Source organism: Corella eumyota, chromosome 4, assembly GCF_963082875.1.
Source record: "Corella eumyota chromosome 4, kaCorEumy4.1, whole genome shotgun sequence".
Lineage (NCBI taxonomy): Eukaryota > Metazoa > Chordata > Ascidiacea > Phlebobranchia > Corellidae > Corella > Corella eumyota.
The window spans coordinates 4,249,498-4,277,124 of NC_137493.1; the positions used below are offsets into that span (position 1 = coordinate 4,249,498).

General features: G+C 29.4%; 4 protein-coding genes across 8 annotated transcripts; 2 read left to right on the forward strand and 2 right to left on the reverse strand.

The window, feature by feature from the left end:
• The first annotated feature begins 418 nt into the window (after positions 1-418).
• Positions 419-1,669, forward strand: LOC145749855 (uncharacterized). Its single transcript, XM_082565729.1, has 2 exons — positions 419-641; positions 1,113-1,669. The coding sequence occupies exons 1-2, from the start codon at positions 482-484 to the stop codon at positions 1,385-1,387; spliced, it is 435 nt and encodes a 144-aa protein (XP_082421855.1). The 5' UTR covers positions 419-481; the 3' UTR covers positions 1,388-1,669.
• Positions 1,563-14,596, reverse strand: LOC145749852 (uncharacterized). Of its 4 annotated transcripts, XM_082565723.1 has the most exons (25): positions 14,110-14,596; positions 13,750-13,889; positions 12,981-13,074; positions 12,537-12,692; positions 12,067-12,176; positions 11,443-11,849; positions 11,258-11,358; positions 10,042-11,065; positions 9,682-9,750; positions 7,906-9,010; positions 7,720-7,774; positions 7,502-7,573; positions 6,900-7,095; positions 6,400-6,521; positions 6,071-6,155; positions 5,558-5,698; positions 5,057-5,101; positions 4,367-4,595; positions 4,181-4,282; positions 3,897-4,103; positions 3,640-3,825; positions 3,476-3,548; positions 3,262-3,395; positions 2,761-2,803; positions 1,563-2,516 (listed from the first exon to the last, which is right to left on the reverse strand). In XM_082565723.1, the coding sequence occupies exons 1-24, from the start codon at positions 14,551-14,553 to the stop codon at positions 2,779-2,781; spliced, it is 5,322 nt and encodes a 1,773-aa protein (XP_082421849.1). In that variant the 5' UTR covers positions 14,554-14,596; the 3' UTR covers positions 1,563-2,516; positions 2,761-2,778. The 4 variants fall into 4 exon arrangements, with proteins under 4 accessions (XP_082421849.1, XP_082421852.1, XP_082421851.1 ...); XM_082565726.1 differs by lacking the exon at positions 9,682-9,750; XM_082565725.1 differs by lacking the exon at positions 5,057-5,101.
• A 1,599-nt stretch (positions 14,597-16,195) lies between these two features.
• Positions 16,196-21,316, forward strand: LOC145750386 (uncharacterized). Of its 2 annotated transcripts, XM_082566412.1 has the most exons (13): positions 16,196-16,877; positions 17,033-17,118; positions 17,273-17,437; positions 17,797-17,905; positions 18,182-18,340; positions 18,436-18,571; positions 18,742-18,916; positions 19,328-19,495; positions 19,650-19,755; positions 20,088-20,227; positions 20,312-20,420; positions 20,560-20,713; positions 20,904-21,316. In XM_082566412.1, exons 1-13 carry the CDS (start codon positions 16,437-16,439, stop codon positions 21,029-21,031), a joined length of 2,076 nt encoding a protein of 691 aa, XP_082422538.1. In that variant the 5' UTR covers positions 16,196-16,436; the 3' UTR covers positions 21,032-21,316. The 2 variants fall into 2 exon arrangements, with proteins under 2 accessions (XP_082422538.1, XP_082422539.1); XM_082566413.1 differs by lacking the exons at positions 20,560-20,713; positions 20,904-21,316 and having other exon boundaries at positions 20,322-20,360.
• Positions 21,317-21,444: 128 nt separating this feature from the next.
• On the reverse strand, positions 21,445-27,225 carry LOC145750110 (uncharacterized). Its single transcript, XM_082566055.1, has 8 exons — positions 27,068-27,225; positions 26,566-26,758; positions 25,813-25,990; positions 25,330-25,432; positions 24,477-24,618; positions 23,734-23,983; positions 23,547-23,645; positions 21,445-23,401 (listed from the first exon to the last, which is right to left on the reverse strand). Exons 1-8 carry the CDS (start codon positions 27,167-27,169, stop codon positions 21,964-21,966), a joined length of 2,505 nt encoding a protein of 834 aa, XP_082422181.1. The 5' UTR covers positions 27,170-27,225; the 3' UTR covers positions 21,445-21,963.
• Positions 27,226-27,627: the final 402 nt, after the last annotated feature.

A 27,627-nucleotide genomic window follows, 5' to 3' on the forward strand; every position in this document is an offset into this window, starting at 1 on the left:
TTAACAGTTTTAGGATTAGGAATAAAGCAACATTGCTGATGATTAGGTACTTATCCATTTAATTGCAAAAAGCATATTGACCGTTGGACTTGTTTTTTAAGTTAAATTAAAAAAATAAAAGAGGCACCAATCCACAGAAAGAGGTTCCCACATTTTAAACGAATGTCTCACGACAAAGTTTAAAGGGGACGTGCTGTATATGCTACGTTAAAAGGCGATATTACATTTTAAATACCATACTAGTATTATTTGTTGTGAAATGGTATAACATTTATTAACTAAGATCTATGTATTTAAAATGATTTAACAATTTGAAATCATATTTTATTTAAAAAAAAAACTGTATTTGATTTTTTTAGAGACTATTATTCATGCATAGCATTTTATTCAACTATTATTATTTGTCCTCAACAAAATAATGAGTTTACATTTTATCACTATATTCATTTCTGATTTTTTAAGTAGTTAGTCTAAAAGAACAATGTTTAAAAGAGGAAAAAAGAATGCGGATAAGAACGCTATTTTACCTGTTTGTCCACCTATACCTACCTTGGAGGAAATAACAGACGAAATAAAAAACTGCAGCAAGGACGATTACGTTTTTACTTCAATGGAAAATATAAAAACCCATGAAAATGAAGGTATGTTTATACTCTTTTTTATAATCACGTGACTTATGTTGTGTCATTCACCTGTTTCTCAGTTGAGCTTACTTGCTTGAATTTTAGTTAAACTGACAGACTGACTATCAGACTAAGCTTCTTCCTGTCAGTTCGCCTTTTTTTGTTAACATCTTTATCCTCGATGTGGGAAGGTCGAATGCGCAACCTAAACATAGAGTTACATTAGTTACTCCGACCCAGTCTCAAGTTGCCTTTAGCAGTTTGGAATATTATATAGATTATAATTGCCCGATAATTATTCTGCTGATTAAGTGCTGGCTCAGCAGGAGTTTATACCGTTTATAGCGCCTTACTCAAGGGCGCTACAGCAGTGGGGATTGAACCCAGGACCTCATGGTTGTGTAGCAGGTACGTTTCAAGATTTTAAGATGACTTATTCCATTCTATCATAGACCAAAAAAGAGAACATAACTTATTTAATTATTTTAGATTTTTCAAGCGATTACTTAGACGGTGAAGAAATATGGTTCAACACGTTTACTTCAATTGAAGAAATGAACCAAGAACAAGAAGTTGAATTTCAATTTGACAACGCACAAACTTTTGTTGAACTAAATCAAGCGATAATAAAAGGAAAACTAAGTTTGGACAAAAACTTCCAAACCTTAATCAAAAGTAGTAACGAATGTAAAGAAAAACTATTAAAGCTCGAAGCCAAAATTAACAAGGAGCTTAATTTTAATGATGGGGCCGAAAAAACTTAACCATTTAATATTTATTCTACATATATATAAATTTTATATAAAAATGTTTTATTTATAAGTTTATGGTTCATAGTTTTATTGGGACGGTGTACATGAAAATTATCTGAAATTATAATGTTAACTCAATGTTGTATTTATTTAATTTTATTACTTTTTGACTAAATCTGTTTGGGTGTTTAAAGTAATAGCATAGAGTTGTGTTACAATCTGCCTTTGGTTTGATTTATTTAAAGTTACATGTGCAATTTATAGTTATTAATAAAGAAAATAACTGTACGAAGATTTAACTGTTTCTTATTTAAAAGCATATTACTTTATTTGTATTAGTTTAAGCTGTTAATAAATTTAAATTGAATTTTTGATTGGCTTTAGACAAAATCCAATTAATGAAAATATTAGATGCGTTATAACTTTTAAAAAATATTTTTTTTAGTAATTTGATTTTTATTTGCGATAACACTTTACACAATGGTGTTAGTAGCAGCGAATAGAATTAAAAAATGTCAACTGCTAATTATATATATATAAACTCAATGCAAATTATTAGTATCAACTATACAATTAGGCCCCTTTTATACAAATTTTGCGCAATAAAAATATTATGTGATCAGAAAATAAAGTAATTTTCTAAAAATTTGATTACAAAAATATATTTATAACTTCTTTACTTTTAATTCAAATTAAAATAAACATAATTTTTACTTAATATTAAAGGGGGCACAAATAAAAAAGTGTTAGTTCAGAGTTAGCAGGCAGTGTATATAAAATTTCTAACCACATAAAACAACAAAAAAGTCTCAAAACAATTAAACCTTAAAACTAATACAAAAATATAAAAAATTAATATTTTTTGATTAAAAATTGGTGCATGATTACATGTACAAGTAAGTGGATACAAAAACTAACTTCTTATAAATTTGAAAAATTTCTAAAAAAAAAACTATTTACAACACCCGAGTTGATAAAAAAGCAGCCAAAATTAGCACAAATTTAACATAATTGCTAAACAAAAACAAGATCAAAATATAATTTTATTTTTACAAATCAATACTTTTAGAACAACCTTTTTTGTAATGTCAAAAATACTGTCACATTTAGAAACCAAGAACTTTCGTTTGATTGTTTTTATCTAAAAATAAACAAAACAATTAATTCAACAGGTTATCCTAACTATTATTGTGATTTTTGTATAGTTATATTCACAGATTTATCTTTGTTCAATAAATTTTGTCATAATTTGTTTAGTTTTGTAAGTAATAAAATAAAAAAAAATAAAAATAAGCAAAATTAATTGCTAACACCGTTACTGAAGTTTAAGGGTTGTTAGTTGCAAAAAGCTTAAAAAAGAGGATTATTCTAAAAGATATTTCTACCTTTTTAAAAGTTGCAATTCACTTCAATCCTGTGTTCCCAAAACTACACAAATCACACAAAATATATAAGTAAAAAAAATAAACAGCAAACAAAAAGTTGTAAAATTTTTTTTGTAAACAATCAAGTGAAAAAATTGTAAAAAAATAAGAAATCACGCATCAAACGAATTGGTTAGTAAGCACAGCACACCGTTTATGTTTTAAAAAAAACATAACGTAACAAAAAAGAGTTCTTTTAAAACTCAAAGTTTATTTTTCTAGAAAAACAATTTATTCTATGGAGTACTGTGCTAATTTTTGGTTTTAAATTTTTTTTTGATATTTATTCAAATTGAAGCCTTAACTTAACTTTTAGTTAATATTAACAACATTAAAACCCTTAAGTTATCAAATTATTCTGCCTGTAAAGATTTAATTTTATTCACATTGTATACAAGGACTACCAGGTTCATTGCCAAAAGTTTGTGTTTAAAAATTTATAAATCTCAATTTCTTTCTTACCGATTACGATTTGCTTTTTTGTTATGTTCTTTTAGGTTTCTCATCCAATCGTCATTGCGGGGACCTCCCTTTGGGGGATGTCCCTTGCCCATTAAAAGTTTGTTTGGAATCATTTGCTGGCGAGGCCTTGATGGCTAAAAAAAATATTTTCGTTAAAATTAAGAAAATAAATTAATATTTTAACTTTGATAATACCCAGAACAAACAAACTTACTTGTTCAAAATCACTGTTATAAGAAGTAGCTTTTCTTACATCCCTTTCATATTCCTCGATATCAAATTCCTTCCTTAATTTACAACAAAAATAAAGTAATCACAAAATTATAAAAATAATATTTTTTTTGTAATTTAATTTAAAATAAATTTTTTTTTTCTAACTTGGGCTTCCACCTTGGGTCATTGACCCATGCTCTTCTCTGCGGTGGTGAATCCCCTGGGGGCCTTCGCTGTCTGTATTTACCAACCCACTCCGGTTCATCACTACGGTGATGACCTCTGGGGTAGTTTGGGCCAGATTTACTGCTTCCCCTTTCACCCCTATATGGACTAACAGGTTCATGGTAACTAGAAGTAAAAATTTATTTAAAATTGCCAAAAAAAAAAGATTTATAAAAAAATACATTTTGATTATTTACCGTTCAGATTTTCGTGCATGACCCCCTCGATCAAGGTCGCGCTCCCTTGATCTTTCTCTCACCCGTCGTTCCGGACTCATAATTCTGTCACGTGAACTTGATCTTCCTCTGCTTGGGCTGGTGATACGATCCCTTGACCTGGAACGACCTCTGGGGTTTCGAGAGTTCCCCTGTGAGTTACCCCGGTCCCTTCTGCTCTGATTTGTTCTAAAATCAAAAATTAAATTAAATTCCGATAAAAAATAAAAATATTTTTTGGTAAAATTTAAGATAAAAAGTCTTACCTCCCTCTCCTAAAAGACTCCTCGTCACTACCACTATCCTCTCTTCTTCCTGTTGCCGTTGACGACGATCGTACTGATGTACTTCTATCATCTGGTGAACCTCTAAAAAATTATTTTTTTAAACTGTTTAAAAATATTTATTTTTGTTTTTATATTTTAAAACATAAAAAAATTTGAGTCACAAACCTGTGTGCTGACCGTGGCTTATTTTTATTGTACACATCATGGTGATCATCCCTGTTTTGCATGATTTTGTTCACATTTTTATCGGCCACCGTTTCTTTTGGCTTTTTGGTCGGCGAAGTAGTTCGCTTCATTCTAGTTATTGCTTGAATCGACTTTAAAGCTTTATCTTGTTTTTTGGCAGCACTGCGAATTGCACTCTCCTGCGCATGTTTAAATTGTCCTAATAAATCTAAAAAAATTTAAAACTGTTGTAACAAACTTTAAAATTTATACATCAAAAAAAAATAATAAAAAAATTTTTTTTTTTGAAAAGTATCAAAAAAAATTATATTACAGATTAACAGTTAATATTTTATTGTTTTTAAAATTGGTAGAAAATTATTGTATTTGGTTGTGGAATTATATGTAAGAATTTATTGTAATAATATTAATTAATAATACACAAAACAACAAATAAAAACATGCATGTAACTTAAATCAGGTTTTAATAATTTAAAAACCAAATTAAAAAAAAATAATTTTTAAAGTGCTGAATTACAAGAAAACTATATTTAAAGCATTACAAAAAAAAAATTAATTAACAAATTAATTTAATTTAAGATTAACATATAGAAAAATTTTTTGTTAAAAAAAATCAACACAAATCGATGTCCTGTTTTTAATATTATAAAAATGAGAAAAATAATCTACCTGAACCAAGTGAACTTTTAGGCTTCTCGGGACTGTATCCAAATCCTTGAATATTAAAATATAATTTGAATAAAAACTTTTTTTTTATAAAATTGAAAGTGATATTAGACGCAAATATCTTGACTGAAAAAATGTTATTGATTACGTGAAATTTTAAAATTAAACAATTTTTATGAAATATGAAAATTATTCAGTTTTTTAAAATTTAATTATGAAATATTTTGGTGAAATTTGGACATCGATTTTGTGGTGTTAATATTATATATTTAAATACCATTACTACATCTACAAGCTACATGACATTGACACACACAATCTAAGGGCAAATCAGTTTACTCAAATTTAATAATTAATAAAAATTAATTATTAATTTAAAATGCAGAATTAAAAATCTGCAACATCTAACAAAAAAAAGTAAATTAAGTATGGCCGTTAGTTTATCTATAAAATTTAAAAATATATAAAATTAATTTTTACAATAAAACAAGATGTTGTTATTACCAGTATAAGTGGGTGGCCTTCTATTTTTTTCGGACACTGGCTCTTGGACATCGGATAACACTGGTTTAAGAACTTCAGAGCTCGGTTTTTTAAAAACTATTTTTGATGGTTTTTGTTTTTCGATTGGTGGAGGTGGCTTATCTATGAAAGAATTTTTTTAATTAAGATTTTATTTATTTTTGGCATTAAAGAAGAAAAAATAATTTTTAAAAAACATAAACATTAAAAATAGGTTTAATAACTCAAAAAGGTCTTACTTAAATTAATAAAATAATATCTTTGCCATTATTGACATTACTTTAAAAATTCTTGTAACACAAATAAATAGTTTTTTTTTTATTAAAATTTAAAAAATACTTGAAAAAAAACTTCAAAAAAATATATTTTGACATAAATTTAATTAGGTATAAGTTTTATATGTATGTTATTACAGACAACCTCTATTTTGCAAAAACAAATTTTTTAACCACTATATTTATCCAACAAAACAAATATTATTATAAAAGAAATTACCGTGTTGGGATTTAGTGTTGTTGGATATAGGAACCTGAGGCTCAGGATTATAATTCTTTTTGTGGGTTACTTTTTGGCTTGGAGGCTAAAATACAAAAGTTTTAATTTTTGAGTTTAGTTTTATCGTAACTGTATTTTTAAAAAAAAAAGATTTTTAAAAATTCAATACCCAGTTTTTAGTATAATAAATAACTATCCCAATTAAAAAAAACAAAGTATTTTAATTAAATAAACAAAATGAAAAAAATTGTAAAAACTTTAATAAAAAAACAAATTATAAAAAAACATGATTGTATCTTTTTAAAAAGGAAAAAATCTTATATTCTTACTTGAACATGTTTGTGTTTAACAGGTTGTTGTTGTTGTTGAACACTAATATTTGAACAACTTGATATACTGGTATGATTAAGATCATTTGTGGTCACTGTTATCTCATAATTCTCTTCGTCTTCTAATCAAAAATAAAAAACAGTGTTAAAATTATTTAAAAATATCACTAAATGGTATATTGGCATTATATTTAAAAAAAAACTGTTTAATTTTTAACTGTTATAAATAAATGTTAACTGACAATTAGCTAACAAATATTTAGGGTAAGATTTTTTTAAGTTTCAGATGAATAATACAAAAATAAAGATTTTTATATAAATTGTTTTATTTCTACATAAAATATATATTTAAAAATCAAAAAATAATGATGTTTTAAAATGATTTAAAAAATACCTCCCTGAAAATACAAAATATTTTTTTATATTTACACTTAATTAAAATATAAAAATCACAAAAAAACCTCATTAAAAATTCAAAAAAACATTTTTTAAAAACCTACCCTGAGAAACATCTGCCACCAGTGTGCTAGAGCTTCCCTGTCTGCTCGGCGGTTTACGACTCATATTTTTCACCACACGAAGGCGATCTTTAGAGTACGCATGACTAAGTTTGTGTTCATCATTGTTATCCCATGCACTAGGGTTGGTAGGTGTCACTGGGGTTGCTGGTTCAACTCTCAGGTCCGGTGGAGATGTCTATTTTAAAAATAATTTGCTAAATTTTTTTTTAATTTTCTAATTTTTATTAAATTAAAACTTTTAGTTCATTTAAGCCCTCAAAAAATGTAAAAAAAGTTAACAGAAATTATGTTTTAGTTCAGTTTTTAGTATCACAATAAAAAATAATTTAAATTCTATAAATTTTCATTTTAAAGCGAAAGTGGATAACCGTAAAAAACAAAAATAAAAAATAAACATTTTAAATATAATAGTTTAAAAACACATTAAAAGATTACAGAAAACATACAGTTAATACTAAAACAATAACTACACTGAAAAGCTCAACATTTTAATAATTTACACATCAGTGCACTTCTGTAAACAATTCGGCCTAATTGAATATTTAATAATGTCACTGTAAGATCAATTTAAAATTTTCTACCTTTTCTGGAGACTGTTTTAAAGAACTCCTATTTGGCTTTCTAGGAGCAATAGGTTTTGCATTGTTGTAGTTCTATGAGTAAAAGAATATTGTTATGTTTTAATTTAAAGGCCAAAACACTGTTAGTTACATACCAATTTAATCAACCAGAATAAAAAATGATTTATAAAAAATTTAATAATACTAAATTAAAATATTATAAAATAAACTAAACTTACTTGCTGATTATAATTCCAATCATCGTTTAGTCCATCACCCGGCTGCCTTTCGTATCTTAAATATAATAAAAAAAGTTAACTTTAACAAAGGCAATAAAAAACATACATACTTTATTCAAAAACTAAATTCAAATTTAAATTAATAACTTTTTTTAAATAAATTTATGAAATCAAAATTAAACTCACTTATGCTCCTTTTGAAATTTCTCTCCAGCTGGTACGGGTCTTTGTCCCTCATTTATTGGCGAACCCCCTATCTGATCTTCCCATTTTCCGGAATGTCTCCAACCTTTTTGTTGTGGGGGTGGAGTTGGGGCATCAACATCTATTCCCTCTGAGCTATCATCGTCCTCTATGGGGTCAAATGGGTGACGTGGGTGACTCCTACTGCCCCCAGCTTGGGGTGAAGTCCCTTGATCACTCCCCGATGGTGGTTGACGGGTGGTGTATTTTGATTTGGTCAGTTGGGAATCAGGGTGAGGTTGGTTCGAGTAAAAGATCTGGTTATTATGGTTGTTGTTTGGTTTATTTTGGTAGTAAACTGGCCTCGGTTTGGTGGGAGCAACTTTTTGGTTAGTTTGATGGGGCACAATGTTGGTTTGGTTCTTTGGTTCAAATTGGGCTGGTTGTTGATGCCGATTTGGTCCGTAGTTTCTATTTGGTTGTTGGTAATCTTGATCTTGTTGATTGTGGTTAACCATTGATGAAGGTGGTGTTGGCCAATCTTCCTCATTGTTTATTGAGTTTCGTTGATTCTGGTGCAAGACTGGTTGATTTTGTTGAAATGGTTTGTTTTGGTTAACCTGATAATTATTTGGTTCATTCTCGTTGTAATTTTGTCGATTTCGATTGTTGAATTGTTGATTTGTATTATCATTATGTTGATTATGTTTACCATGTTGTTGGCGTCGATTATCAAACTGCTGATTTGGTTGTTGATTGGTTTGGTTATTTTGTCGTGGCTGTTGATCGCTTCTCAAATCAGTATCACTCTGGCTAAACTTTCTGTAACTATTCTTCACAACATCAGGAACATAATCATCTTGACTTTGTTGATCCGAAACAAAACTGACTGGCCTTCTTTCCGTGCCAGGTAAATGTTGTTGTGGATGTTGATTTGGTTCAAAATCCCTGTTAGTTGGCCGTTGCTGTTGTTTTTGTTGATATGGTGGTTGACTATCTTGTTGTTGTTGATATGACTGCCGATTATCTGGTTGTCGATTAACTGGTTGTTGATTAACTGGTTGTCGATTAACTGGTTGTTGTTGTGGATTAGAGTGCTGGTCAGAAGCTAAACATTTTAATAAATTATTAACCATTTTTTTAGAAATTTGAATATAGCCAAAGCAAGTAGCAGGCTGTGTTAGTAATTAATCCGTAACATACTTTGGAAATTTTTTGAATTTTAAAATTAAAAGAAACGAAAAAATAAGTTGCTTTAAATAAATAGTTTGTTATAGCATAATTCCTAATTATTATCCACTTCAAACATAATTATAGCAATATTAAAAAAGTGCAATATTGTTTCAAATTCAAAATATTTCAAAACATAAATGTTAATTAAATCATAATTTATGAAGTAGAAAAAGTATTAATTAACAATCCATTTAGTTCACAGCAAGCAACATGCACATTCACTTAATTACTGTGTTTACCAACATATAATTATATTAGTGCTCACAAAATGGAGGATTTAAAAATAATCAATTAAATAAGTTTAAATGTTATTGGTTTTATAGTTAAGTTAAATTTAGTGCAATATTTGAAAAACATATATAGTTTAAATGTTATTTTGAATTTATTTTAACTTATTTTTTTCATTTATTTGAATTTTTAAACAAATTTTTTGTGAAAAAATTTCACTAATTTTTAATTTTTTTTTAATTTTTAATAATGTGATCACCACAACCATGCAAAGCTATGTAAATTGTCAACTATTGTGTTGCAAACAAAATAATTTACATATCACGTTGTAGCCGTTGTATTGAAAATATTCACTCGAATATCTTGCACCACCGTAAGATTTAGAGTCTTGACAGAACAACAACAAAAAAGAAATTTAAAAATACTTAAATTGATAAAAAATACAATTTTATACTTTTTTGAATTGGAAAAAAAACAAACCAATTATTTTAAATGCAAGTATTTTATCATTTATATAAACAGTAAACGGATCAGCAATTAAATGTAATAAACAAAAGTTTATTCTTCATTCAATATTTTGTGCGCTTACATACATTCTTATACTTTAAAAGCTAGATTCGACTGTACACTAGCATTTTAGTTAAAATGTTACGATGCAAATTATTTTATAAAACTTACATGTGTTGTTGTTTCTAATTTCTGGTTTTGGATCTTCTTGTTTAAATCTCACCCCGACCACCATGGGGGTATCCCCAGAGTAACTATTGCGCTGCGAATTACCGGGAGAAGTTACACGGGTCAAGTTACCCATGCTCTGTGAATGCTGGGCGGGGGGTTCGTTGTATCCAAGCGGTCGGGGATCGTGTTTTTCTTGACCCTGTGACCGAGACACAAACGACCTTTCATTCTGAGGTGACCTTGATCTTGGGTCTTCTGGCCTTTGAAATGACCTTTGCTCTTGTGGTGACCTTGGCTCGAATGCTCCTTGATCTTGTTCCCGAGGGTTAATTGGCCTACGACCTTCTGGAGACCTAGAATTTCGATTATTTTGCCTGGGTTCAAATTGCACTTGATTTTGTTGCCTTGATTCAAATGACCTATGACCTTCAGGTGACCTTGACCTTCTATCAACTGGTAGGGGATCAAATGAACCCGGCTCTTGTCTTGATTGAAAACCACTCTGGAGTGGAGGTGACCTTTGATCCTGAGGTGACCTTGGTTCATAATGTCGGTTAGCTTGAATTGGGGGTCCATAAGCAGATGGAGATGGAAAGTTCTGGGGTTTAGGGGGTAAATTAGATTGGGGTTGAAATCTCTGAGGCAGTGATGGATCACTTTGAAAGCGAGGGTCGTGTGGCTGCTGCCTTTGTTGTGGTGTTTCATCTCGATTTGGTGGTGGGTCATAGTTAGGCTTTTGCGGATAGCGATTATTATTTTGTTGGTTGTTATATTGTCGCTGGGGTTCAAAGTTAGATTTTCCATACTGCTGGTCCCCATATTGCTTAAGAGGGTTGTTAAAGGGACCATTCGGGCTAAAAGAAGAATTTCCATAGGACTGAGATGGTGGGGGGTCAATCCTGGGTCTAGGTGGCACAGGACGGGAGTTGTTGTTGTATTGATTTCCACCCCATGCAGCAGAAGGCTGGGGTAATGGTGCTGGGGCCCCTGGTTTTTCGAACATGTTCTTCACATTTTTCACCCCCTAAAAAAATGTTTATAAGATATATTTTATTGTTAGATGGTAAAATCAAAATTTTTTTTGACAGAATATTTTAGTTCAAATAAATATAATGAAAGTATAAATTTCTTAATTACAAAAAACTACTGATTACCAATTGAAAAAAATTTAAATAACATTTTAATTTATAAACTATTTTGAGATGAACATTTTCACCTTAATTTGAGTTCTATCTACCCCATCATTTTGCTGCTGATAACCTTGACCTTGTTCATCATCCTTCTTTAATGTCCAGTGCCTAACTGGCCTCCTGTTATCTGCAAGAAAAAAAAATCCAAACTTTAATCCTTGTAAGGTTTTAACAATAAATTTACTGATCGTTAAAAAAATAAATATTCAACCTCTGTTATCATGTTGGTTATAATCTTGATTTCTATTTTGATCGTAGTTTGATTGTGGTGGCTCTCTATTGCTCCCTTGTTGCCATGGTGGTGACCTTTGACTTTCATATGATCTCTGAACGTCAGGTGGTGATCTTGGGCCACCTTGCTGTGACCTTGCATTGATGGGTAAAGGTCGCTGAACTTGAATTGGGGGTGGCTTGGATGCGTTGTTTGAAAATTTAGGATCATAATCTCGAGAATTATTATAGAATTGTTGTTGACCTTCATTTGACCTTTCTGTGTGTGTTGAACCATAACCACTACTGTCATCAATGGGTCGATCTTGGTCATGAAGGCGAGGGTCATAATTGGGGTCAAATTGTTGGGGTCTGGGGTTATATTGCGATTGATTGGATGAGTAGTTGCTAAAAATATCAAAAAGTCGCTGTTAAAATATCATTTTATTACAAAAAGGTTTTATTTTAATATTTAAAAAGAAATTATAAATAAAATTTATTATTGCTTTAAACACAATCTTTACACAGAGAACTAATTAACAAAAAAACAGAAATAATTTAAACAAATATCAAGTTTAAATAAATAATAGTATTTAAATTGAGATATTTTATTTTCTAGTCTTACTTGTTTTTGTAGTTTACATCTCTGATGTTATTGTTGTAATTATTTGGTTCGTTAAACCTGGGTGAGGCTGGAGGGGTGGGTTGTTCAATAATCGGAGTTAAATAATTGCTCTACATCAATGAAAAAATTTATAATTAGAAAAAGTTAACAGAATTTAAACGAGATTTTGCTAAACATAAGATTAAAAATAAAATATAAATATTATATATCTTAAAAAACTATCATCTCTTGTGAGTCATGATTAAATGTAACTTATTAAATTGTAAAACATGTGTTAAAATACATTTTTGTGGTTTAAGTCATTAAAGACAATTACGACAAAAAGTATAACATAAATATGAGCTTTTAATTGCCCAATTTAACAGTACTAAAGTTGGCATTGTTTCATTAGGAAAAAATTTTAATAACATTTTTCCAATTATACACTTTTTTTTCAAAAATTGTTTAAAAATAATTTGTGTTTAACTTACTCTGTTATTATCGTGCTGAGGGGGAGGTTGTAGAGCATTATAGTACGGGTCTTGCTGAGGGTGAGAATGGGGGCGATTGGGGGACTGGGGCGAGTTCACAGGAGGGTCAACTTTGGCTACAACTCCAAACACTGCTGCCCCACCATCAACATTTCTCTATTTCAATTATAAATAAAATGTTGGTTAATACTGGCTATAATATGAATAAAAGTCTTTAAAAACATACCAGAATGTTTAAACAGGCATTAGTTATATTCATTAATTTATAACAAGTTATTATTACTGATAAAAATTTAAATAAGAAACTATAGCATTGCAAACTGGTAAATACTCCTAACCTTATTAGTACAAATGTTAGTGTACTATAATTTACACTTAGGTGGTGTAATGACGCTTAATTTTACGAAATTACATAGAACTAAAGAAAAGTAAATATTGACTTACTGTGGTCTGGGCTAATATTTGAGGCCGTTTTACTATAGGTTCTGCTGGAGCGTATTGCTCTTGTTGGTTTGTTTGTTGGAAAGAATATGAATTTCTGTAAATTAAAAAAGCCTTTTATAATATATTTCTAGGTTCACTTTTAAATTTATATAAAATAAAAAATTTTAAACATTTTAAAAAAAGATTGCAATGTTAAATGAATATTAAATAAATGCTTATAGCTTCAAGGTATCTTAAACAAAAATACCTTTACCACAATTAAATTACCTTTAGGCCTATATATTTAAAATTCGTTGTGTATTTTACTTTATACATTATTAAAGTACAAATATCCTGAACAAGCCAAAATTTTTTTATTATTGTAATCAACTGGCAGACACCATAAATTATGTAGTAGTATTTAGTAGGAGAGCCATAAAACACTTAAAATAAACTTTTTAATGACACCCACCAAAATGAACAGTTTTATTGCATGTAGGTAATATTAATAATGTTTAAAAACAAGAAATTTATTAACATGAATATGTATATATATATTTTAACTTATACAAAATTTCAATAGTAAAAATTACTTTGTTATTTATACGAACATATAATTAATTTTTTATGTAAACATGTTTATTTTTATATATATATAAGATTTTATTTATGGTTAATTTGCTAATTTAAGGCAATCTATAGATTATTATTATATCCTATTTAAACCCTTTATTATTTCCTGTATTGCAACTCCCAATTGAAATAAAAACAATAAATTTTAAAAGCTTACCTGTCATTTGGTTGTCTGTCTCTTTCATATGAATAATTATTATCATTATTGTTGTAGTTGTTGTTGTTGTACTGTTTGCTGTTGCTGTAAGAATCAGTATTGTTGTTGTATGGTCGTTCAGGAGATCGATTTCTAGAATCCTAGTTTAAAACAATCATAAAATTTTACCCATAAAGTTTTAAAATATTTTACCAGATTTTTAAACATATAAATAAAAAAAAAATTAATATATATATACACAAATAAAAATTTAAAAATGATAAAAAAATGTGGTTAAGGAAACTGTTAGTCTAGTTAAATTATTTTTATATAAATATACATAGTCTTTTCTATTTATATAAATGTTATGATAAGTTTTACCTCATAATTATTTGATCTGTTGTCTCTTGGTTGTTCTCTATAATTATTATCCGGTCCTTGGTGTCTTACTTCTTGTATATCTCTGTTATTTTGATTACCGCGATTATAATCCGCATTTGATCTTAAATCATTATTTTGGCGATTATCATAACTTGGTTGGTCATTATAACGATTGTCATAATTTGGTTGATTTTGGCGACTATCATAATTGGATTGAAAATTTTGGTCATTGTTGTAATTAGGTTGTCGATTTCGATCATCGTAATTATTGTTTTCTCTGTACTGGGGGTTACTGTATCCACCTCCTTGACCCCATTGTTGGTTTTCTTGATGTGGGGAATACTGTCGGGGGTCATCATATGATTGTTGTTGTCGGGGGTAATTGTTTTGGGTATCTCCCTCCCTCCCCGACGAAGGGCGATAGTATTGCATTTGATTCGACATTATTTAAACATTTTTTTTAATTTTACAAAATTTTAGCTAAAAACAGTTGGCTAAATATAAAATAAATAAATATTGAATGCATTAACTGCTAACAGAATATATTAAAGCTTTAAATTTTCCAGCTAGTCTATATTTTATTTTTGGCTGGTAGTTTTTTTTTAAATTAAAATAAAGATAAATCGAACCTAACAATTAATAAACAGATAGACCAACAACAATCTAATTGACAAACAAATCTCGAAATCTGACAATCAATGACTAAAAAAAAAAATTTAAAACAATACTTTTACAACAATCTGACAATTGCAAAACAATGACAAATATAAAAAGTAATAATAATTGTTATTAACAAAAGCTAAAAACAAAACTAAAAACCTTATAAAATATACAAAATTTAATACTAAACAGTCTGGCAGTATAAACTTCCTTTCTTTGTTTTTGCAGTTTTAGTAGTTTTCCGTTAAACATTAATCTGATAATCTATTAACAGATTGACCTTCCATCGAAAAAAACTTTCTTTAATTTTTTTACTAAAAATGGATAAAACAGTTCTACCTAACTATTTTCTAATATTAACCCAATTTTTATCGTTAATGAAGAAAAAAAACATTTCAAATTTCAGAAAATGTTCGCCAGGGCTCGTCTCAAATCCGACAGACGACGAAAATAAAATCGTAAAAGGAAAATAAATAACTGGTCATACGCCATTAAATTTGTTATTTTTAAATCAATCTAGTTATATTATTTCTATGGCAAAAATTTAAAAGTTGAATAATTAATAAATTGACTCTCAAAAAAAATTTAAATCGTTGAAAATAGTAGATTGAAATGTAATATAATAAAAGCACTTAATTAAAATAATATTAAATTTTAAAAGTTTTATTAGCGGGCATTTAAAAATGCAATATTTAAACTTAGATAAATTTTGCTACATCTAAATGTCACATCCAAACATATCAAAATGCCCGTACCTTAAAGTTATATATTGCTAAAGGTAAATGAAATTAGTAGCCTACTGCTTTTGGACTCTTGTGTTGTTATTTTACAAAAAATATTAAGCCAAAGCCTTTATAAATCATTGAGACAATTCGCTAAAATTATGCTTAATAAAATTTATAGAAAAATATAACGCCACGCCCTTAATGGAACAAATTGTTCCAATTTGTTACGCATATTTTAAATAATTGAGATAATATTATATCATGTAATTTTTATTTTTTGTTAAAGTTTATGTATTGCATCATAAGGTCTTACTTGCAAAATAATAGTCATGCTGTTTACGATTAATTTATTACGCAATATCATTTAAACATGTAATATTCCATAGAGAATAATACCGTGTGATTTAAATTACTTAATAATATTTACGTCTGTCTTAGCAAGTATATTTTCTCTCCCAGCTGATTTTTAGCCTATCAGCAGTTAGATTTAATAAACAAGCTGCATGCGCAGATATATATAGATCGTCTAGCATTCAGTTCACACAGTCTTTGTCTAAACTTTTAAAACTAATAGTGAGAGACTTGAAGTGTTAGATTTGTACGCTAACGTGGGATAGCCCGCAGTTTTGCAACGAAAAAATGTAAAAAATAATTAAAGATTTGGTTTATTACATTAAGCATTTGCAAGACTAGAAGTAGATATGGCATTAAATTTGCAAAAACCACAGTTAAGTTAAATTAGTTATGCAACCAAGCCTTAGACTACATTAGGTTTTTTGTAAACTAAATGACTATGATCTGTATATAGCGATGACAGCAACAGCAAGATTATTGCTACTTCATGGGATTAAAGTTCTAACATAATTTATATGTGTTGTAGCGCGTTCTTTAAAATATAAAAACTAATTTAAAAAAAATAAAATACTTGAAAAAAAAAAAAACATGGATGAGGAATTCGACATTCACTTTTTTCCGTTAAGCACGGAAGAAGAGGATCGACAATTGCGAATTGCAATATATCAGAGTTTGCAAGAAACAAATCATGTTGGTACGAGAGAGGATGCTGATAATGTAGAAGAAGAGCATATGAGAGAAGAAGATTTTAATTTAGAAGAAAGTGATTTGAGAGAGAATGAAGCCGAAGAGTCAACAGAAGATGATTTTGTTTTGGGTGAGAGTGATTTCGAAGACAATGAAGAAGAAGACGAAGAAAGAGAAAACAGTGATCAAGAAAATAAAGGCGACGTCAGTGAAGAACATGAAGAAGAAGGAAAAATAGAAAATAGTGACACAGAACCTAAAATAATACAACCGACAACAAGCAGTAGAGGGCAGCAATCCAGTAGTGCCATTGCAGTGCCTTATACAAGATCGAAAACCACAGTTAGTAAAAATTTTATTTCAAATTAAACAAAAGTAGTTAACAACAAATTGTTTTTCCTTTTTTATATGTAGTTTTGTGAAATAAGCTAACGTAACAACTAAAGGCCTACTAAAAAGGGTGGAAAGGCCAATCTTTAATAATGACAATGTTGCAGGAAATATCCAGAGAGGGGGTGTCCCGCAGTGACGATTCACCCCAAATGATTCTTCGAAGATCAATGTCGATCGGCAACGGAAGTCCGTAAGTTGATAAAAAAAACTTTTTTTTAAGAATTGGCCTTCTCAAAACAATTTTAAGGAAATTTTCCTTAAAATCAACGCTAGAGGTGTATAAGTTTTGCGGTGTTTAGATATTTAAACAAGTTTTTAATCTAACAAAACGAATTTATTTTTAGACCTCGTCCAACGTTTTTAACGGACTGCTGCGAAGTAAAAGATGCTTTACTCTACAGAAACAGAGAGTATATAAAGTGTCTAGTGTCGTCATGGGGACGGGTGACGTCACCAATTCATGCCGCTGTGAGAAAGGGGCATCATTTTTGTTTGGAGGCTTTGCTCAAGTAAGACATAAAAATGTAAAAGGTACAATTTAATGGAGAAATGCAATAAAGTTTTAAAAATCCGGCAGTGTTGTGTATTGGTCAGAACACTTGGATGCTTTACACGAAGTCCTGTACTCGATCCCCACTGCTCTCATATTGTAGTGCCTGCCCTTAAGTAAGGCGCTATTTACGGTTTAAGCTTACACTTAACAAGCAGCTTAGTTATGGGGCAATTATAGTCTCTATAATATTCCAAATTGCTAAAGTCAACTTCAGACTAGGTCAGGGTAACAAATGTTACTCTGTGTTTACGTCGTGAAGTAGACTTTTTTAAATTAAAGATAAATATATAAAAATAACTTTATTTTCTTATTAAGCTCATTTCCTGATCTTGTTAATTCCGTAAACACAAACGGGGAAACCCCCCTGTATCTGGCAGCCATCAACTCAAAAGTTCGAGCTTTGAAGCAACTCTTACAAAACGGGGTCTGTTTATAAACATAGGACGTGGATTGGGGTTAAATTTAAAGATTAATAATTAAATTTAAACCCGTTTTTGAGACACAAATGCTTAGTTTATCATTGTTGCATTTTATAAATAATTTAGTAGTTAAAAACTTAAAGAACACCTAATATTTTTAAAATGCAACCATGAAAAGTAAAGTTAAAATCAATCAATAATGATTAGTCATACTTGTTTAAATGTCATTTGTTTAAATGTCCTTACTTTAAATTTACCAAACTCTTAATACATTTTTGTAGGCTGATCCTAACTTGGAGAAAAATAGTTTAGAAACACCATTAATGGCTGCTGTTGATAACGACAACAAAGAAATGGTTTTGGCACTGGTTAAAGCTGGTGCAAAAGTCAACAAACCATTAAACAGAGGCTGGACTGTACTACATGAGGCTGTTTACAGGGTATACATTTCTTTGTTTAACAGAACCCTTACGTTATATCGTTAAATGTTGTATTATTTTTCAGTTTTAGTAAACTATAAATGTCTTTTTTATAGGGTCATTTTCAAGTGCTTCAAGTTTTGCTAAATCATGGTGGAAACCCTAACATCCGAGATACTTTCGGGATAAGTCCAGTGTTTACGAGCGCCGCTTGCGGTCGAAATGAGTGTCTTCAAATGCTACTTCGCGCAGGTTTGACAATTGTTTTTAATTTCAAAACTTAAGGGGGCAACTACAAATGTTAGCGTAGACGTGTAAATCTTAGATTTAATTACCAAAATTTTACTTTGCTTTTTTAGGTATCCTAATTTTTGAATACGTAAGTTAAGCACCTTGCTTTTTAAAACGACTAATTTTTTTAGGCGGTGATCCGAACTTGTGTGCAAAAAGTCGTAGCGCATCACCACTGTACGAGGCATGCAAGGAAGGTCATGCTCTGTGCGTCGCCACATTATTGGATCACGGAGCCAACCCTCACTTGGTTAACTGTGAAGGTTTATACCCGATTCATATAGCATCTTACCGAGGGTGTACAGAGTAAGTTTTGTGCTACAGCCATTTACTACAACAAAGTTTTAAGTACATGTTGTGTCTACTAATTCTACTGGTTTTAATTCATAAATAGTTAAAATCACTTTAAGCAAGCATTATTAATGTTATGTTAACATTTTTTATCACAAACATCAATATATGAAGTCGTAGGTTCAATCCCAACTGCTCTCATGCAGTAGCATCCTTGAGTAAGGTGCTATAAACGGTATAAATTCCTGCTGAGCCAACATTTAATCAGCAGCTTAATTTTTGGGCAACTATAATTTATAATATTCCAAACTGCCAAAGGCAACTCAAATCATGGTCGGGGTAACAAATGTTACTCTATGTTTAGGTTGTAAAGTCGATCTTACCACATCGAAAATAAATAAATCTAAAAAAATAAACTTTATTTAGGATTGTTGAACGTCTACTCGACGTCACAAATATCAACGAAGCGCAAAGCTGCGGAATGAGTCCTGTTCACTCAGCCGCGAAGGGCGATCACGTGGCCATACTGGAAATGTTAATTAACAGAGGATATGACGTCAACGTTAAACTGGAAAAAGATAAGATTACATATCGGTAAGTTGAATAAAAACGCCCCTCCCCCCCAAAAAAATTAAAATTAAGGATGTTCTAATATTAAAAACTATTTTGAAATAACAAATTTATATTATTTACTTTTTGAATTGCGCATATTTATTTCTTGAAATTATTTGTTTTAAAAATTTTACAGTGACAGACGTCAGACAGCTTTGTTTTTTGCTGTTTACAACGATTCGGAGGATGCCACTGAACTTCTTTTGCAGGCTGGAGCTGACACTGAGTTGGATTACGTCAAAGTAAAATGGATACATTTCTTTAGTTTATTAAAAACTTTAGGGCGTTCGTAACTTTTCTAACAAAAACGAAGATTTTAAAAATTGTCGTTCGATGAAAAAATTTGTTTACGGACAAAAGGTTATAGGTTCAAGTCCCATCAAAGTTACGCTATTTACTCCCTAAATCGGCGTTTGCATATAACTTAAAAATACTTTACTCTACAAACTTAAACTTTCAAACCATTAAAAAAATTAAAAAAATCTACATCTTTATTTAAAAACCAGAAAACATTTTTTTTTTGAAAAAAATATATTATGGTTTTTATGTTTTTTAACTGTTATTTAATTTTTAGCCTTTATTGGTGGCAATCAGTCACAGTCAATACGAAATGACTGAGTTATTGTTATCCTATGGTGCCGACGTTAACGCTTGTTTTAGCGAAAATGAAACAAATTTTCCTGCGACGATCGCCTTTGGACTAAGAGATTTCAGGTAATAAAAAAGTTTTGTATTTTACTTTTGTTTTACATTTTAAATCAATATAGTTTAAGTGTGATACGTTTTTACATTCGACAGGATGCTGAAGCAAATTCTCTTAGCTGGTTGTGACGTCACAAAATGTTTAAAATGTGAAATAGGAGACCAAGATCACGACAGTTTCGACGAAAGTGTCAAAAAACGAAACGTAAGACTAATTCTTAAGGTTTTTGACCAGGAAAAAATATTGTAAGAACATTATAGGATAATTGACTATAAATTTAGGCCGTATTTCTACTTTTTACTAAAGAATTTTGTATTTATATTTTTTTTTGCCATTTTTACAGTTTTGCCATATTTTAACGGAGACAACTCATATAGCATGGTGTGGGTCAACAATTTTACTTCTTTTACAATTTACAAAGAATGTAAAGCTTTGTAATAAGATTTTACAAGCAGTAAGGGGTTCCGAAGAATGGGAAGAAATTAAGTTATTATTGGGTAAGTTAATTTATTTTTAAGCTCTTTTACAAATATCGCTAAAAAAAGAAAAATATTTAAATGTTTTATATTATGTTGAAAATCCTGTATATATTCCAAGCACAAATCCAATTATAATAATGGGTTTTACGATTTTCCTTTTTAGGAAACGTAAATTTTATATTTTTTAACTTGTGTCTTTTTTATTTAGATGAACCGAATTCATTGGAGCATTTGTGTCGCCTAAAAATTCGGGAATCCTTAAAACTCTCCGATGCAAATAAACTAAGTTTACCCGAACCCATTAAAGACTACTTAAACTTCACGGAAGTCCAATAACGAGACCGAATTTTAAATTTTCAAGGTTTTGTAGTGAGTTTTTACCAACGTATATTATATGTATGCGTAAAGCTGAAAGAAAAAAATTTTTTTAGCTAATAAGTAAAAGAAATATTGTGCCAAATATTTTTATTGTCTTAGTAAGATGAATGACGTCAACCTATAGTCCCATCTGGCTTTGTTTTTTTTTTCTTAAGTTTTTGCTTTTTTTATTTTTCTGCTTTACACCCTTTAAAATTTCTGCGTTTAATATTCTTTTTAAAAATAAATTTCTTTTATTTTATTTTGCCAAATTTATAACGTTATATTATCATTGCTTAAGATGTGAGGTATCTTAAAAATTGGTTTCGTGTATTTTGAAATTGTTTACTTACTGCTTTTTTAAGTTTTATTAAAATTGAATACAATTTGAAAACCATTTTTTGCATCAAGTTTTATTTAAATTATATAAGAAAAAAAAACAGAATATAATTTGCAGTTATAGGAAAAACTTAACATAACTTTTACATTCAGATGAATACAGCATAAAAAAACGTAAGAAAACAACTTTGCATTTCATTCAAGCTTTCAAATGTACAATTCACGTAGATAAGCATAAAATTGAAATGGTTTGGTATGCTTAATATCAGACAATATAACACATTAGCACACTAGATCATTCAATTACAACAACTCATTTACACCCTTTAAGACTACACAGTGATTAAGTAAAAATTATTAAAATTCAAGTAGGTTGCTTTTTTTTAATTTCGCTTAAAAGAATAATTTAAACTACAAACTGTACTTGCTACAAAAGTTTAATTTTTTTAAACCAAAACTTTTTGTACAACCTATTTGCACAGAAATTGTTTTAAACGATGCTGAATAACAAATACTTTTTTATTTTTTTGCCGAAACCAAAAAAAATGTTGAAAAACATTTATAATTTTTTGTCAAGGGCTTGCAACTATATTGCGGGCCTGGTAAGTTGGTTGGGTAAAATTGGTCAAATGGTTGGGTAGATCATGGGATAGGGTTCTTCTGGTAAAGGGGTAATTTAAGGAGAGGGGGTTAGCATGGGAGAGATAATAACTGGGTTGGTTAAAAGATGGAAAAATTACAGGGTAAGGGAAACCACCAGAAACACCAGTTTGCTGCGTTGGTTGCACAAAAGTACCATTTTGATAAAGAATGGTATTTTGTGCTGACAAGGTATTTGGTGGAGAATAATTGGTGTAAAACTGAACTCTATCATTACTACTATGCCGTCGTTCATTACCATAAAAAAACTGTAGTGGTGGTACCACTTTTGGTCTTTTTGGTAATGGTTGGTTGGCAGGACTGGTTGTAGGTTTTCGTTTAACAGATTGAGATCGTTCATTTACTTTTAATTTCCGCTGAAGTTCTGGGCTGGAGTTAACTTTGTTGTCAACAGAATCACTTTTTAAGTTTGTTGATTTTATTCTTAACTTTGCAGGTTTTCTGCAATTAATTTCATTTAATTTTGTGGCTGTTGGAATATTTGATTTTGGAGCTGGTTTTAGTATTTCTTGTGATTGTGAATCATTTATTTGTTGTTTAAGTGACAGCGTCACCCGATTTATAGGTGGAGGGGTGTAGTCGATCACTTTGTCTTCATCTTTATTCCCAAGCAATGACAATTTCCTTGAATATTGTGATTTCTTCTTCTTGGGGGCTATTTCTTTTCCCCTGCCAGCGTTTATAGAAAGGGGTATGTGGGGTCTACGAACTTCCTTATTAGGTGACTTTGATGTTTTTGTCGGAGATAACTTGTTGACATTTTCGAACGATTTCCAGCGTTTTTTAACCGCAATGTTGTTTGTGTTATTGTCCATAGTTTGACTTCTTGTTAGATGTACTACATCTATTTTTGACGATGCTTCTGCGCCGGTTGCTTTAGGCGAAGCACAAGTTTTCTTGATATCACTATTCGCTGAAACATCAGTGTTTTTAGCTTTTTTAACCTTAGACTCAGGTTTAATTGTTTTTAAAGTCTTGATGATGGTTTTCTTAAGTTTACCATGGGCCCTGGTGACTTTTCTGACATTAAAAGTCACTTTAGCGCAAGATTTTGGCACATTTTTAACGATTTCATTTGAACTAGTGGTTTTGGAGGACGGATTTAATTTGGCGTTCAAAAGTTGAGATCTTGCAATTCTTTTAAGTGCCAAGCGATTTGAAACACGAACTGGGGGTTCTATTTTTTCTTGTACAGTGTCGGGTGTTGGGTCAACCAGTTTGGTGTCTCCGGTCAGCTTTATTTCTTTTCTAATTTCTTTTCGGGGGTTCATTTTATGAATTTTTGGAGATTTTTCTAAAACCTCGGTGGGAGGTTTGACTCTGTTGTTTAAAACTTCTGTAGTGATTTTTCTACACAAATATAAAATCGTTAGAAAACAATTTATAGTTGTTTAATATGATATACAAACAACAAAATACAATTGCCCTTACTTTAAAATACAGAAATTTTAAAATGGCATAACAATTTTTTTGTTTTTTACTGTAAAGGATTTACCTTGCTGAATGATGTAAGACTTTTACTAGTTTTGCGAAAAGTTCTTTAGAAGAAGGTCTCAGATCACAATTTGGTTGAATCATTTCAGCAATAAGTTGTCTACAAACATAAAAAAAATCAATAACATAAAATGTCTTAGAATCTATTGTATAGTAGACATTATTTATATTAATGAAGTCTGACTTACCTAAGCTTAGGTTTATTAGCAGCAACACAAGTTCTGGAAGTGGGGATTTTTTTACCCGGTTTCACCCATGTGGCTTTTTTAAGAGATGACTCGGTTAAAACCTGGTTTAAATCAAGTTTGGGGTTGTCGAGTAGTGCTTCACCCACAGGTAAAACATCTGCACCCCGGCGAATGTATGTTCCAAGTAAAACTTTTTTTGTATCAGCATCGATGAAAGTTACTCGGTCCATGATTGACCAAAATATTATTCCTAAAATTAAAAAAAATTTGAATCAAGAGATTATCGAACAAATTTGGCTGGACTTTGTATGACTAAATTGAACAATTTGGTCCTATCAAAAAAGAAATGAATAATCCACAATAAAATAAACAACTATATATACATTATAAATATCGACAAAAACACTTTATAAAAACAGCTTTAAACAAATGGTATCTACCTATATTACTAAAAACCATGTTGTAAGGACATTTCACTGAAAACATTGTTTTTAAATTTAAGAGCATTTTTAGATAAAGGTCCGGATATAAGGAAATAACAAAACTTTTTTTTGTTGGTTAAATAATTTTTTTGAGCATATGGTCTTGAATTAAATGAATTCAAATAAATAGTTTTCGATAACATCACAGCACTATATTTAAATTCTTTTGGTGACAAAAAGTGGTTAAAAATGTTAACTAATGTCCTTGAACCTTACCATACACCTAACACAATAATAAATTTCCAGGATTATATTTGTTACCTAATGCAAAAACGTCAGCCTTAGCAGTATATCGCCCTTCGAAAACTTCTGGTGCCATAAAAAAATCGGAGCCACAAGCTGATGACAACCAGCAATTATTCACACTTGATTCTTTGTTTGCTTCATCTTTGGATTGACAAACCTGAAAAGTATCAGCAAAATGTTAGAAATAATTTAAAAACAAATCCAGGATCCAAAAAAAACAAGAATCGAAACTGTTTTTTTTTAAATTAAAATAGGGAATTTAGACTCCAAATTTTTTTATCAATTACTAAATGGTAATGGTATTTAAAAACTAGTAAAGAAAAAAAATGTTACACAGTCAAAAGCTGCATTTCCATTGAATAAGTAAATGATAGGCCTATATTGAAATATTTCTTTTTAACAGGTTTATAGTGCAAATAATAGCTGTGTTATAGTTTTTTTTGTTTATAAATACTTATGTTTTGAAATTATATTAATTCAATAACGGAATAATTGCCAATGTAATATTAAGTTTAAATAATGAAACAAGATTAGTATGGATTTATTATTAAACAAACATCAGTTTAAATTAACTCGTGTAAAATTAATCTGTTATTAAAATTAAAGATTAACAGACATTAAGTTTAATAATGTCAATTTTTTAAAATATAGATTTTATATATTCACCAATATACTTAAAGCTTTTGCATAAGCAAACTATATACTCTTAATAAAAAAATTAAAAAAAGGTATATAAATTTTGTTCTATAGACAATGGTAATTAAATACTTCCAATACAATTTTACAGTAGTTTTAAAGGGTGTAGATATTGCTATAGGCTATAAAATAGTAAAAGAATTTACAAATAAAAATAAACTTGGTCTTGTACCTTGGATAATCCAAAATCAGCAATTTTTAAAACTGGAATGTTCTCTTGATTTTTACCGCATTTTCCTCGTTTTTTGATTAATATATTTTCAGGTTTTAAATCTCTGTCATAATTAAAAAAGTGAAATTTATTAACAAAATAAATTAATTTGAAATTAAAACCTTTTACTAATATTAAAAAAAATAAATAAAGTTAAACTTAGATAATAATTACTGGTTGTCCTAGAGTCGGTCTTCTAATTGCCTAATATGGTTGCAATTATTTACTAATATTTCCATATGATAGTTTTATTTACTTTGTATGCCTTAGAATTAAACATTGGAAAATATGTATCGCTATAAGCAACAAAGTTCCAATAATATATATGTAAAGTCTTTTTTTAACACTTAAAACAAAAGGTTTAAATATTTTGTCCCAAAATAAAATATATAAGCTACCTACTTTTTATATTTTTGCCAAAACTAAATTTTAACTTTTGCTAACCTGTGAACTACGTTATTTTCATGCAAAAATGCAATCCCATCAGCAAGTTGGTTCATAAAAGAAGCATTGAGTTCAGGAATAGGCAACCTCGATAATATATAATCATTCATATCCCCTCCATCACAATATTCCATTACGAACCATAAATGATAACTTCCTTTTTTGTGTACACATTCACCTAAAATTATGATAAGTAAAAGTGTATTAGGTTTGATTTAAATTGTCCCATATTTTTTTGGTGATTTCCTTAGGCTAAGTTATAGTTTATTGATTTTTTAAACCGTTAAGATTTGCCTAATTCAAAAATAAATAAAAAATTTGCAATTTGATAAAACTTTAAATGTTTATTTATTGAATGTTATTTCTGTTGATTATTACCTATGCTAATAAAATGTAAACTACTGTTACACAGGAAAAACAAACTTATTTTAAAGCCCTGTATCAACAAAAAATATGTTGTACTGTACTTATTTATAGTATATTACCATTTCAGCCCCTTGTTTTGACAAAGTTTTAATACATAAAAATTTGCACATAAGATATAAGGGTATCAACAATTTGTAAAATGACATTTTATAGACTATAAAAAACTAAATGTAAATTCACACAAACACCACTTCATTAAATAAAAGAGTTAGACTATAAATTACCAACAACATACAAACTATAAATTATTTATAAAACTTTAAAAAATATAATTTAAATCAAGTTAAACAAAATTTTTAATTTTAAGCTTATATAAAAAATGTTTACCTTTAATGGACATTTCCACCAAATAGAGATAACCTTTTGAGGTCTTATCACCATGAGACATCAACCTAATTTCACCCTTGTGTTGAAGTGAACATTCTTCAAATCGGATCACATTTAAGTGTTTTTGTAAACATGACAGGGTCTGAAATTCCTGTAAAGCTAGCTCAATATTTTCTGGGGCATCACATGGAACCTAAATATTTAAAAGTTTGCGGATTACAAAAAAATTACTTCCACCAAACCCATGGCAATCTCTTATATATATAGTAGTTTTTCTGTAACAAAAAAGCTATAGCGTGTTAATGTCCTATTGTAATAACAAGATCTTGTTACTGTAAAGGCCTATACATAATTCTCTGCTTTAATATAGATATAAAGAAATTACAAAACTTAATGTAAATTTAAAAAAAAGAAGAAAAAGGTAGCAAAGCACAGTAAAGTAGCATTCACAAATTAAGTTTTTAAAATCTGTGATAATCTTATTAATGTAATGAAGTTATACCTTTTTAATTGCAACTTCTTCTTTTGAAATATTATTGACTGCTTGAAACACTGTTCCAAAGCTTCCCTTCCCAATTTCATTAACAATTTTATATTTCTCCATTTGATTGTAATTCAACTGTTCAATAAAACTTTTTAAACACAAAAATCATATTAACTTACAAACCTATTCTTGTAAATACAATTTTGGAATTAAAATTTAAAGCATTTTAACACATTTAAAATCAAACTTAGCTTTAACTGTCAATTAAAATTTAAAGCATTTTAACACATTCACACTTAGCTTTATATGTAATGACAAACAGCGGTCTAAAAATTACAATTACAGAATTATAAAATAAAAAATGCCGAAACTGGTAATTGTTCAACTAAAAAAAACAACCGTAAAAAATTAAACTGATGACGCTGACAGTAAATGTTTAACCTTCCTAGGTTTTGTGAGGGTAATAAACGTTTTGTTTTCTAGGACGCTGAATTATTTTGCTGTAATTTTACCAAAAATCCCAAAAAAACCCCAAGTGCAACTACTAGGATTTGACATTTTAGTACCCTCTTTAATAC

Coding starts and splice junctions, on each gene's coding strand:
- LOC145749855 (XM_082565729.1), top strand. CDS start 482: ATGTTTAAAAGAGGAAAAAAGAATGCGGATAAGAACGCTATTTTACCT. Junction 642..1,112: donor AAAAACCCATGAAAATGAAG/GTATGTTTATAC, acceptor TAATTATTTTAG/ATTTTTCAAGCGATTACTTA.
- LOC145749852 (XM_082565723.1), bottom strand. CDS start 14,553: ATGTCGAATCAAATGCAATACTATCGCCCTTCGTCGGGGAGGGAGGGA. Junction 7,574..7,719: donor ATTGGAATTATAATCAGCAA/GTAAGTTTAGTT, acceptor TTTTACTCATAG/AACTACAACAATGCAAAACC. Junction 7,096..7,501: donor TAAAACAGTCTCCAGAAAAG/GTAGAAAATTTT, acceptor TTTTTAAAATAG/ACATCTCCACCGGACCTGAG.
- LOC145750386 (XM_082566412.1), top strand. CDS start 16,437: ATGGATGAGGAATTCGACATTCACTTTTTTCCGTTAAGCACGGAAGAA. Junction 18,341..18,435: donor TACATGAGGCTGTTTACAGG/GTATACATTTCT, acceptor TCTTTTTTATAG/GGTCATTTTCAAGTGCTTCA. Junction 19,756..20,087: donor CTGAGTTGGATTACGTCAAA/GTAAAATGGATA, acceptor TTTAATTTTTAG/CCTTTATTGGTGGCAATCAG.
- LOC145750110 (XM_082566055.1), bottom strand. CDS start 27,169: ATGGAGAAATATAAAATTGTTAATGAAATTGGGAAGGGAAGCTTTGGA. Junction 24,619..25,329: donor CTGATTTTGGATTATCCAAG/GTACAAGACCAA, acceptor GATACTTTTCAG/GTTTGTCAATCCAAAGATGA. Junction 23,984..24,476: donor GGCTGACGTTTTTGCATTAG/GTAACAAATATA, acceptor TTTTAATTTTAG/GAATAATATTTTGGTCAATC.